The 13,312-nt window shown below is 35.4% G+C and overlaps 1 protein-coding gene across 2 annotated transcripts; it reads left to right on the top strand.

Annotated features, from left to right (window-relative positions):
- The first annotated feature begins 8,109 nt into the window (after positions 1–8,109).
- LOC127787169 (pheophytinase, chloroplastic) lies at positions 8,110–13,309 on the top strand. Of its 2 annotated transcripts, none has more exons than XM_052315072.1 (6): positions 8,110–8,276; positions 8,965–9,708; positions 11,242–11,468; positions 11,780–11,971; positions 12,070–12,226; positions 13,003–13,309. In XM_052315072.1, the coding sequence occupies exons 2-6, from the start codon at positions 8,980–8,982 to the stop codon at positions 13,234–13,236; spliced, it is 1,539 nt and encodes a 512-aa protein (XP_052171032.1). In that variant the 5' UTR covers positions 8,110–8,276; positions 8,965–8,979; the 3' UTR covers positions 13,237–13,309. The 2 variants fall into 2 exon arrangements, with proteins under 2 accessions (XP_052171032.1, XP_052171033.1); XM_052315073.1 differs by having other exon boundaries at positions 8,250–8,393.
- The last annotated feature ends 3 nt before the right edge of the window (positions 13,310–13,312 follow it).

Raw genomic sequence — 13,312 nt, forward strand, 5'->3', positions numbered from 1 at the left:
TGAATTTTCTAGAATTTTTTTCGAGAATTTTCCCTATTTTTCTTATATTTTCTTTCCATTTTCTCCTTTTCTTTTCTTTATTTTATCTTTTCTTTTTTTCTTCTTCCCTTCTCTTTCTTCCTTCGTCTCCCCTGCCTCCTGCACAAGCTGCCATACGCACACAGCCACCGGCCACCTTCGCTCGCCGCCATCACAGGCCACCACGGCCATCCATGCTGTCGTCGGTCGCCCGCGCACCACCACGGCTGTTGCTTGCCACTGCTTGCCGCAACACCTAGCTTCGCTACAACCATCATGGCCGCCACTGCACAGTAGCTTGAAGCTACTTTTGCCATGGTCGAATTCGTCCACCTCCAACCGCCCAACTGCCGATGCACCGCCTTTAATCGCCACCCAGCTCCCTCTCAATCTCCCTGCTTCTCTTCCTCTCTCAGCCAGGCTCGAGCTCCTTGCTTTTCCACTCTCCTTCTTCACCTTTTATAGCCATTTCCACTGCCAACGGCCTGCCTTGCCCTTCCCTCTTGGTGTACAAATCTCTCCACTGGCAACCATAATCTTGCAGGGCATGGCTTGAAGTTGCAGAGAAAGGCTATGAAGTGTGGAGTTGCAAGGGATGGGCTCTGAAGATGCAAAGGCATGGTTGCCATGCCATCCCACGCACACACAGCACGTACATATATATATATATAATTACATATTATATTATAATAATAAAATAATTATACATTTAAATCCTACTTTTCACCTCTATTTTACTTGAACAATTTCCTAATTGCAATTACAATCTCAAACACTAAATTAATTTGCATTACCATACCGAAAATTCAAAATTAATAATTCATGGATTAGTCGATAAAGACGATTTTACCCCAGTGCCCTCATCAAACCTTTATTTCATCCTGAAACCACTGAACGGTTGCTCATTACGCAAAATCGGAGCCCCCTAGGGTTCCGTTGATTTTCCGAGAGTCCCCTACGATAATTCGGTTTTGCAACTTAAATGGCAGATGCATTTTAGCTGTACGAAAAACCGTTCTCAATCCAATTTCTTTTGATACTATAAATCTTATCTCGAAACGCTCATCGGGACCATATTATTTTCTTTAGACAATTTCACTCCGAGGTATTCCCTGTAGTCGATTCGGTACTTATAACTACTATCAAGCCAATTTTTCGGTATTCTAAACTTGCTTAAATTACGTGGCAACGTTACGAAAATATGGGTTCTTACAAATGATATTTAAACAATTGATTAAATGATGAATTAATTAATTTAAGAAAACAAAATGAAATAATAACACAAAAAATAAATATGAAGAAGTTCAAGTTTTGAAGAGCACTATGGTATTTCAATTTCACCTAAATAATATAATTTAATTTAAATACTTGATAATCCAAATTTAATTATTCATGCAAAGATAATTAATCACACAATTCAAATTTTTACTTTCGTTCCAATTATATTCTTGTGGTGTTTATTATCTGTAACGACCTGCTCGCACAACACGGGCGCCACTAGTGAATAATCAACCCGATTACTTACTTGACACATCAATAATTGATGGGTTGGACTATGTTTCAACAGGAAACGCTTTAGGTGGGCACTAAGCTTCGTCCTTCCCTTCGCTCCACTCTAAGAATCGATCCCAAACATAGGTAAGAAACGCAGCAAAATGAGACCCAAAACCCAAATGAACTTCACTTTTCTCCAGCTCGCCTCGTAGCTAACTAGAGGTGATCAAAGAACAAAGCTAGCATAACAAACACTTTACTAAGTATTGGGGATTTATGGGAACATACCTCTTGAACCTTACTTGATCCGAGACTCGTCTCCACCAACTAAAGCCATATACATCAAGCAATCTCACAAACATCTCTCACACTACGATGAATACAACAAATAAATACATTTAGCGCTCAACAACGATTACATTTAGTCAAATGAATACATACAGAGGATAATACAATTTACAAACTCGGCGACAATACTAGTCGCCACATCATTCTTCCGACGCCATCCCTGCTCTCGTCTGGACTCGCAAATCTACAACATAAGGTAAAACCTCATGAGTCATAAAGACTCAATAAGAGTGCAATGCATAAGTAAATGAAGCATGAACGAGCATGTAATACAAAAATGCAATGCAACATGGGTAGTATTTCATACCCTCATAACTTCTATAGGTTAAGGCATCAACCAACCCTTTCCACAATACTAGTCCTCCATATGACCATAGGTACACTAGAACACATATCATGCAAATGTGACCACTACATGCAACTCATAAATAAACACTTACGAATATAAGCAAGACCCCTCCCCCACCACATGGGGTCATCCCTTACCTGGCTCGAAGTCTCTCCTACCTCGGCACTAACTCCAAGCTCTTCTAGGATTATCGTTTTCCCGGTTAAACCTAGACGCATACACACAAAATCCAACTCCATTAACATTCGACATTAAACCAATGCATTTAACTTCGCCACATACTGCAAAATCGTCAATCTATAAATTTTCAAAACAATCCCAACACAGGATTTAATCCAACGAATAATTATTATATATTAACTCGTTTAATGCAAATAACTTGGGAAGAAAAGGGAAAAAATCGGCCAAACGTCCATACCAGCTTTGCCTCCTGAGCAACCACTTGTGCCCAAAATCCCATTTTCGAGCCACCGGCACGCTCCTCAAGCCCCAAAATAATTTTCAAATTTTTTTGGAATTTTCTAACATTTTTTCTCCTATTTTTTCTATTTTTTCAGATTTCTTTATTTCTTTTCTTTTCTATTTTTTTTCTTTTATTCTTCTCTTCCTCATTTCTCCCGCGCGCACCTGCTCCTCATTCTCCAGCTTCTTCTTCCTCATTCTCTTCTTCCCGCACGGCCGCCTCTATGCACCAGCGCTGCCGCATGCCATCACCTGGCTTGGCCTCCATCCACCGGCCTCCGCCGCTGCCCGCCACTAGCTGCCACAGGACCGGCGTTGTGGGCCGCCACCACCTCGAGCACCAACGACAGCGGCTACTGCTTCCAGCATCGCCATCACCATTGCAACGGCTGCTCCAGCGCCTACTGCCGTCGCTGCCTTTGTGTGCTCCACCCAGCATCGACGCTGGTCCGCCGCTTCTTTCTCTGCCTCGCGTCAGCCATGGCCGCCATCACCGCGGCTTCTTCTTCCAGCCACCGGCCAACCTCACGGCCTCTCTCTCCTTCTCGATCTCTCTCTCTCTTTCTCGCACTCTTGCTCTCTCTCCCTCTCATGCTCTCTGTTGCCCGATCTCTACCTCTCAAATTCAAAATAACAGGGGAGGAAGCTCCCTTTCTACTTTTGCGCACACACACACATATATAAATATATAAATTACACCCATTTATCTCCCAATTTCTCCATAATTCCATTTAGGAATTTATAATTACACTTGCGAATGTTGATAACAGCACTTGGACCTGCCCAAGCCTTTAATTTAATTACCCTCAAAGCTTCCAGAGCCTTAATTCTCCAAAATTAATAATCGATCTCTACTTGAAAATTCGATTTTATCTCTGCGCCTGTACGGGATCTTTGTTCCACCTGGAAACACTTCAGGGTTGCCTTACTCGCAAAATCGAACTACCCCTAGGGTCCCATCAACTTCCCGAAAATCCGCTACGATTATTCGGTATTAACATGTATTCGAACTTATATAAAATTTATTCTAAAAATTATTTCCAATCGGATTGCTTCTAGCGTCATTAGCCTTGCCTCAGGACGCTCACCAATCTCATTCCCTCTTCCAAGAACATCCAAGTTCCGAAGCATTCCCTGTCATTGATTCGACAAATTTTATTAATTAAATTCTCAAAATCGACCCTTGAGTTTCTCGAACCACCCGAGGTCTTTTCAAATAATCAGAATTTATTTATTTTCTAATACCATATAATACGGGATATTACATTATCTAGATCAAGTTATAGATTTTTTCTTCCGATCTAAATCTATATTAATATAGCAATAAAATATTGATCAAGTATTTGATATCATTAAGTATGATAATAAACACTTGCATAAATAAAAAAAATTATGAAAATCAAATTATCATATTTAAGTTAGATCAAATACCATAGTTATAGAGTTTAGTTCATATTATAAATGATAAAATTTATAACAAAATAAATTAACATAAATATAGAATTTAAAGAAAATGAAAAAAGAGAATAAAAACTCTTTTGATGTATATAATTTCCTTATCCAAAAATGTTCTCACCAATTTTTGAAGAAAATACAAGAAATTCTCCACTAGTAATACTCCAATTCTCCAATCCTTCAAGCTCCCCCATGTCCAACTTCCCCAATTTTCCAATCTTATTCTCTTTTTATACTAATCACTTTCTTCTTTTCCTTAATTTTCTCCTTAAAACATGAGTCAAACCATATTCTACCTCCCTAATTTTTTTCTCCATGTTTTACTTTCCATATTTCATGCCATCCATGCTTACTCAAAATTTTAGGTCCTACACTCAAGGAAAAATATAAAATAATCCCTCAAAATATCAAGAATTACAATTTAGGGATTTTTTAATATATGGACTTAATTTGATTATACTTTTAGTCTAGACTTCTTTGGTCAATTTGAGCTTAATTCTTCATGAAATAGGCACCTCTAATAACTCTAAAAAATGCACTTAATTCATCTACAAATCAACGCAATTTGGAGAAAATGGAATGAAAAATTCGTAGGTAATGTTGGTTTTTTTTTTTTTTTTTTTTACAATTTTGACCTTCTGTCACTTCAACAGTCATAACTTTCTATAAAAAATTTAGATTTACGCACCATTTAAAGCATAGAAAAGTAGACATATAGAGCTTTCACATATATATTTTTTTTCAAAATTTTAATTGGTGCAACTTTTATTTTTAATTAAACCCTTGAGCATCGAAAATCCATAATTTTTGCTCTTTTTTTTTTTTTTTTACTTTTTCTTCAAATCCTGTCAACATGATAAATTACATAAATTAATATAAAAAAAACATATAAAAGCATGAAATTAAGTATAAAATTAAGTAAGAATGGTATAGAAAATATGTAAGAAATATTAACACATCAGTAATGATTTAGAAATGTAGGTTAAGGATTTCTAAATATTTTTTGTCAGGACACCCAAAAGGTTTTTCTTTTTTCTTTTAAACTTGGTATTTCAAAATGATCCAACTTTATAATACAAGTTATAACTTAAACTAAGTTTGATCCATTAAAATAAGTGCACTCACAAAGGCCTCGCCTTGATGAACTAAACCAATTGCAAGAGTACTTTTGATAGAAATAAAAAATCACTAGAGGTAAACCTCCCTAAATATCATTTAGGAGAATAATCTCCGGTAAATTTAAAAAAATTAAATAATAAAAATGAAAAGTGAAGCAAATTAAGATTTTGAAAACAAGATGTAAATTATAAGAGTTGGCAAAGGGCCTTTGGGAAATGTTTAAAAAAAATCCTTATGATGTGAAAAAAACACGCTAAAGAGGTAAGGCTGCGTTTTCTTTATTGTTTTTAAGTTATTTTTAGTTTTTGATTTTCTAAAATAATAAAAATGTGTTCTATTTGTTGTTTTTAAAAATGTATTTTTGAAAATAAAAAAAAATTATAAAGAAAAATCGAAACAATAAAAAGTTATTTTGAGTGTTTTCATTCAAAACAAACTTTAAACTCAAAACACATTTATTTATTTATATTCATATTTTATTATTGTAATGGAAAAAAATATTACAAAATTCATTAACTTTAAAATGTATATATATTTTTTAATAATATATTAACATTAAATATTTCTAATTTACTACAAAATCAAATTTATTGAATAAAATATTATTAAAAATTTATTTTCAAAATTTCAAAGAAAACGCGTTTTTTAATTTTTTGTTTTGAGAAATAGTTTTTCAAAATAAAAAAGATAACGTGTTTTTAATTTTTTAAAAACAGACTACCAAAATAGAAAACTGAAAATGAATTCTAAACTCAAAATTAAAAATTAAAAAGGAAAGAGAACGCAATCTAAGTGTTTCTACAAAACTTCGCCAAATTAATTTTTGACTTATCTAAGAAGATTGTTTAGTCAACCAAGGTCGACCAGGTGTTGTAACTTTCAAATTTTCTACCTTTTGAAAATCCATTTATTTGTTTCTTATCTTAAACCTCACTAATCTAACCATTTAAAGGTTTTTCAAATGGTGTTTTATCTATTTTTCCAAAGTAAAAAAAAGAAAAGAAAAATGTTTCCTCATTTGTAACAAAATACTGTTATGTCAAAGGTTAATTAATGCCTATCACTAAAACATCTTCAAAATCTACAATTGGACCTTTGCACCACAAATGTTCTTTTTGTTCTCAAGTTATATTATGTTTTAAAACTGCAATCTTTCTATATTCATAAGAGTTGGTTATGACCCATCTCTGTCTCTCCCTCTCACTCATTTTCATGCACATAATGTGGTGTTCTTTATCTATTTTTTCATTAGTATGATTTCAATTTGTTCAAATAATATCTCCAACTGTTGGAATTTTGATAGAAGTATTTATATCTCGAAACGACCATCATTGAAGGCAACTTATCCAGCTCTTACGGCATTCAAAATTGAAGGCATTCAAAGCTCTCAAGCATGAATTTTTTAGTTGTTGCAAAGTCAGGGCCTGACCCTGAGAAGTTAGGGACCCTAAGCAAAATTTTATATAGACCCTAGTATTTCAGGCCCTTAATATTATTTAATATTATATATATATATATAATATGAGATGGGCCCATGCTTACAAGCCACTTGGGCCCATGCCAACAAGGCCAGAAACAGCCTTGGTGAGGGGCCCAAGGCAATTGCCTTGGTTGCCTACCCTCAGGGCTGGCCCTGCGCAAAGTCCTCCTCCTTCGATTTGAGTAAAAAGGTTGCAAGTTGATATTTATATTTAACTAGCTTGCATGTGAGGTGATCTTATTTTATAAAGGTTTTAGTTTGCTACATGTGTATATATACTTAGTTAGTGTTTGTTAAAATAAATAAGATAAGATTATATCAAAATAAGGTTAGAGTACACTATAAAACATATGTATTATTTCTTCTTATCTATAAAGTTCAAGATATTTTTATCTTGAAAGGAGAGGAAAAGAGGGGATAAGTATATTTGAAAAATGACAGATAAGAAGTCACATGACTTATTTTTCAAACGTCGCTAAATAAGTTTAACAAACACATTAAAAAAAATAAAAATTTGAAATACTTTTTATATCTTATTTTTTTATGTATATCTTGATTAATAAATACTATCTTAATAGGAAGATCATTTGTTATCAAGGGTCTAACTTTTGTACAAAAACTAGGTTTACTTTCATGAATTCTAGTGGAATTCTCAAGTTGTTAGCTTGAAAAGAAATGACATACACTCTTAAACCTAAACCTTTATAAAACTTCTTTGTGTGATTGTTGTGTTCATTATTTATATCCATTCAATAGCTAACCACACGTTAACTCAAACTTAAATTTAAATTTAAAAAATAAAAAATCTAAAAAAAAAATCTTTTAAAACAAGAAAACCTAATTCATCCCCTCTTAGGTTGTTTTTTTATGTAATAGCTAGTTTAACCTTTGAATTTTGTTTAGCAGAAATTCGCCTCGCTAATTTTTGAAATAGTTTATTTTTTGTCGATTTGCCACTAAAATAATAGTTTGTAGTTCATTTTGTTCTTGAAATATTTTTACTTTTTTTCGTACTTAAATTCATTCATGAGTTAAACCATTCAAAACTCCGAGGGTGAATTTAAGAAAAAAAAATACTAAATTGACAATATTTAGAAGTTTAGAGATTAAATCGGTCTTTCTCCTTTATCTTTTTGTTGAGTAAAAAAGACAAGAACAATATTTTTTGATTTGATAAAATAGACTAAAAAGTCAATCCAAAGGAGAAAATTATATAAAAAAATGTTTTTTCATTGCTGATAATATTTTTTTTTTTCAAACTAGCTGATTAATTCTAAATTAGTTGTTTATTTAGTTTAATATTATAAATTAAATTTTGGAAATTAAAATTTAAAAAAAAATCCTCAATCGGCCGTCACAGTCGACAAGCCCGAGTTGCGACACATGCCAGAAAGAGCCGTGAAGATAGCGTGTTTTCTTTTCTTTTCTTTTCCTGGCTTCCGAAGAAAGCCGAAGCTTTCAAGCAACCTAGCGAATCTCCAGCTACTAATATGTGATCTCAGTTCAAGACTCGGAAATATCGAATTTCTCATGAAAGCTTCCTAATTTCAGGTTACTTTGATCTCTCGTCATTTATACATACTCATTGAGTGCTTCACCCAGTTGGATATTTGCTTTTTGATGTAATTTCTGGGGGGAAATTGATTTACGAATGCTTAATTCTACTGGGTATTTGCCGTTTGCACAATTTCTTGCTGGAACTGTTGCCTGTTTGATTTTAGTGGATGCTTTCTCTGTATCCTGTCTAGTACTTTCTTTTCTGCTAAAATGTTTCCTCTATCTCTGCTATATATATATATATATATATAGTTCGTGCTCTCTCTGATTGATTATTGTGGGGCAGTCATATTGAGTCGAACTGATTGATTATTGACTGGTTCTGTGAGTTATCACTAACAAATTTTACTTACTATTCCGGATTCAAAATTGTTTGAATCAAGCACGTGAAAGAAAAACTTGTTTGTGTGGATTCAAATTTTACTTGGTTTCCTCAGTGCTCAACTCTTAAAGAAACAAAAATTCCCGACTCTGCTTTGCAACTAGTGAGTTTAGCTTAGATGTGTTTTCAGTATTTTAGATTGACAAAGAGAACCAACCTAGAATAGATCACAGTCGATTGTTGTTCTTCTAGTTTGGTGCTTGAGTGGGTGAATCTGTATAAAACAAGATTCAACGTTTTGCTTTCTTTTCCTATTGTCATGAGGTTGCTAAACAGTATCCTCCTACTTATCTGTTACAGAAATCATATCTGGACATGGAAATTTTGTCCTGCCATTCTGTGCCATGTTGTCATCTTGTGAATTTAAGGGGTAAACTGCTTGGCGGAAAAAGGCCTTCTTCTGTAAGGAATGGTGGAGTTTTATGTGTCATGATCAGTTCCAGTGGGGGAGATATCAGTCCTAAACTAGATCATCTTCACTCGGCAAACCTTACTCGGAATTTGGCTTCTCAACCATATAAAGCTTTTGACAGGGTTCAGAATGCTGATTTGAGGGTCTTTAGTGGCTACAACTCTCATATAGTTGATAAGGAAGGGGATCTGAGGAATGTCATTGAAAGTGGTGAGCCAGTTACTAAAGTGTTGATTCCTGGTTTGCCAGATGAATCTAATGGTGATCCTGGTGCTTCAATTAGCAGTTGTTTTTGGGAGTGGAAGCCCAAGTTCAATGTTCATTATGAAAAATCGGGATCCAAGAATGTTAATTCCCCACCAGTGCTCTTTCTTCCTGGTTTTGGTGTTGGATCCTTTCATTATGAGAAGCAACTAAATGACTTAGGCCGTGATTTTAGAGTATGGGCCATAGACTTTCTTGGACAGGGCATGTCCTTGCCAGTTGAAGATCCTACTCAATCTAAGGATGCAGGTAGTTTAGCAAAAGGAAATTCCATGTGGGGCTTCGGAGATAAAACTCAACCTTGGGCTAATGAGCTTGTTTACTCTATTGACTTATGGCAGGACCAAGTTCAGTATTTCATAAAAGAGGTACTCAGATTACCGCAACTTTCTAATTTTTTTGCCAGTGTTTTATGTTATTAGTATTTGAAAGGAATGTTAACATGAAATAGGGTTGCTGTAAGTTGCTTAATTGTATGCACTTTGTCTGTGTTTTATGTTTATTTATCAAATTACAATTCCACCTCTGATGTATTTCCTGTCCCCCAATGGTTTGAGGAAACATCTTATTCTTGCGCCTGATGGGACATGAACTAGGATTCATTAGCTGCATGGGTTGCATATGTAACATTTATTTTTCTCTGAAATTTGGATTTCTTTGTATATCTTAAAGTTAAATATGGTGTTTATAGATATAGAAAAAAAAAATTATAACAAAGTCCCCAGAGGAGTCTTATGGGGGATTTTAGGGAAGAAAGGGGTCCAAATTGCTTATATACAGTTTATTACAGACACACATTATAGAGTAGAAACATATGTTAGGACTCAAAGAGGAGACACTGCAACTTTTCTAATTACAATTGGATAAGTAGTCCAGAAGGACATTGAGACTATTGAGGATATTACCCATAGGAGAAAGACAAGATGGTTCAAATGGAAAACTGCTTCTAGTGTTCTATATGATTATAATTTTTTTTAAGATAAAAGAGAAGTTTTATTGAACTACTCTAAAACTAGTTTTGTTGCATGGCACAGAATATAGGTAGTAAAACACCATCATGGAAAAGATGTGTGTATAATTGAGATAAGAATATTGCAGTGGATGTGTGACCATTATACAAGAAACAATAGAATTAAAAATGAGATTATCTATAATAAGATTAGAGTAACTCCTATTAAGGTTAAGATGACGCTATTAAGATGGTTTGGCTATGTGAGGAGATGACCAATAGATATGCTCCTCTGATAAGAGGGATGGAACGGAAGAATTTTGTAGCAAAAAGGGTAAAGGAAGATCAAGAAAAAATTGATGAAAGATTAACCCCTATAGGTATGCATCTTTTCAAATGACTCTCCTAGACATCCTGAATTTTGACATTTATTTAGAAGGTAGGATGTTTTAGCTATGGAATTAGATTAAATTTATTGGAAATAAAACCATTAAAAAAATGCTATGGTTCAATCCTATTGGAGGTCCCATACCCCTTTTGGTTCCCAGCAAGTAAAGGTTCCTATTGTCACATCCAATCAGGGTCACCAGCAATTGTTGCTCTCCTACCCTTTTTAACTAGCAATAAGAAAATGCCAGCACTACTTTCATAATATGGCATCTGCAAAATCACCCTTTAAGTTCAGATGCTGTGTGAAATCAGACTTAAATTCTAATGGCTCCCATAACAGGGATAATTTCTTCATTCAAATATGAACTTTTGTCTTGTCACGATTGTGAGGATTACATTCTGCAACTTCTGGTTATAGTCAATGCTTTGGCATACCTTTTCTTAATCACGTTTAGCTATTTGATAGGCATTTGACATCACATGCATTTTCTAGGTTTAGAAGAAGTTACCGCACCAAATCGGCACATATGCAATTGAACTAAATCAGTTAATTTTGTTACAGGTCATTAAGGAACCAGTTTATGTGGTGGGCAACTCACTTGGAGGATATGTTGCACTCTACTTTGCAGCATGCAACCCCGAACTTGTGAAGGGCGTTACTTTACTCAATGCAACACCTTTCTGGGGATTTCTCCCTAACCCTATGAGATCTCCAAAACTGGCAAGAATGTTTCCGTGGGCTGGGACTTTTCCTCTGCCTGCTAGTGTCAGAAAGCTCACAGAAATAGTGTAAGTTTTACATTCTTTCCACAGATTAATTCATCTGATGGTTCTCTTTCTGTGTGTGGTATCTCCTGCTTGTAAACCTTAAAAAAAAAAAAAGACATTGTAAGGAACTTATCATTCATGAAAGTTCAAAGGCCAAAGTTTCTGTTTGCTTTATTCGCTTTGTGGAGGTTTTGGGGACAACACAATACAAGTTTTCATTTAGTAATTATAGCTTGTGAGGGGGAAAAAACAAGTATCTGATAAGTGATTCTTCTCTGTTAGTTCTTGGAGTTAAAAAAATTGTTCCTTAGTCGGTGCTTTATGTAATGCAGTTGGCAGAAAATAAGAGATCCTGGAAGTATTGCTGAGGTACTTAAGCAAGTTTATGCAGATTACTCAACAAAGGTTGATAAGGTATTTTCCCGCATACTTGAGACAGCAGAACATCCAGCAGCAGCTGCATCCTTTGCATCCATTATGTTTGCTCCTCAGGGACAACTGTCCTTCAGGGAGGCTTTATCTAGGTATGTTCTTAAAATCTCAAAAGTGCTTTGTGTTGTTCAGATGGATTCTCTTTTCCATTGCTCCGAATCATGGATTTCCAGTTGTTTTCTACTCATAGGTGTCAAATGAACAATGTACCAATCTGTCTCATGTATGGAAAAGAAGACCCATGGGTGAAGCCTGTCTGGGGTCTTCAGGTCAAGAGACAGCTGCCAGAAGCTCCGTATTATCAGATCAGTCCTGCTGGTCACTGCCCTCATGATGAAGTTCCTGAGGTACTCCAATCATTAGTTGCTACTTCAGAAATGCATTTGATTTCCAGTTGGAAGTAGTTATTCATGGCCAATTCTAGGGTACCCAAGCGTACCATAAACCGCCCCCTTTGTGTTGTACCGCACCCACCCAAGGAACTAGTGCCCTTGGATACCATAGAAGGCTCCATTGCTTATTGTTTCTCTATGTGCAGTCAAAGTTAAAAATAAGTTGTGGAAAGTGACAGTTGAAATCTTGGATGAAGAAATTGGTTCTATTGTTAATTCTTAGTTATTAGTAACAAAACCAATTCCTAGTTGAAAATCTCAGTCAAAGCCAATCTCAGATATTATGCTGTCTCAAGCATACAAGACTTTGTAACTGTGTGTTAAGACTGGTTCCACAGATATTAAATGCCAAAGAACACAATATGATTATGAAGCCTACACACAGGCCTGACAATTATTAGCAAGCCTTTCTGTTAAAAGGACTCTAGTAATGTTCTCGAGTCCCAATTGCACTTACTGAAAGCTAGTCCGATGCTGTTCTCTAATTTTTTTTTTTTTTTTGGTTTTCTTATGGGAATGTCTATTTTTGAAATTCCAAAATATTCTTAAAGCCTCTCTTTATATCCTTAATTGGTTAGAAGTTTTACAACCTATGCTTACGCATGGAGATGCAAATTCTTGGCCTGACCCCAATTATAGAGTAGAACCCCGATTTTAATACCAGAACTTTCTTTGCATTTTTGTCCATTGGTGTTTGGTTTCTAGGCATCTTAGTCTCATTGTCAATGCAGGTTGTAAACTACCTGCTCCGCGGATGGATCAGAAACCTTGAGTCTCAGGGTTCCATTGCGCTGCCTCTACTCGATGGCCCCGAATGCGTCCAGTATGACATCGCCCGCGACTTGGAATTCTTGAGAGAGGGGTCAAGTAGATCAGTGAGGGTGCAGTTCTTTGGCTCAAGCTTCTCTCTGTGGAACCAGATAAGCTCGTTTGTCAAAACCCGCTTTGACAATCTTAGAACTTAACATGTATACGTGGAAGTGGAAATGTTCCATGTATTGATGTGTTGGGGGGGGGGGGGGGGGGGGGGGGGTGTTGGTC

Source organism: Diospyros lotus, chromosome 12, assembly GCF_014633365.1.
Source record: "Diospyros lotus cultivar Yz01 chromosome 12, ASM1463336v1, whole genome shotgun sequence".
Taxonomy (NCBI): Eukaryota; Viridiplantae; Streptophyta; class Magnoliopsida; order Ericales; family Ebenaceae; genus Diospyros; species Diospyros lotus.

What these genes read in the sequence shown, in the direction of transcription:
- LOC127787169 (XM_052315072.1), top strand. Translation starts at nt 8,980, where the DNA reads ATGGAAATTTTGTCCTGCCATTCTGTGCCATGTTGTCATCTTGTGAAT. An exon ending in TTCAGTATTTCATAAAAGAG is followed by an intron (nt 9,709 to 11,241) that starts GTACTCAGATTA and finishes ATTTTGTTACAG; the next exon opens with GTCATTAAGGAACCAGTTTA. An exon ending in TTCAGGGAGGCTTTATCTAG is followed by an intron (nt 11,972 to 12,069) that starts GTATGTTCTTAA and finishes TTCTACTCATAG; the next exon opens with GTGTCAAATGAACAATGTAC.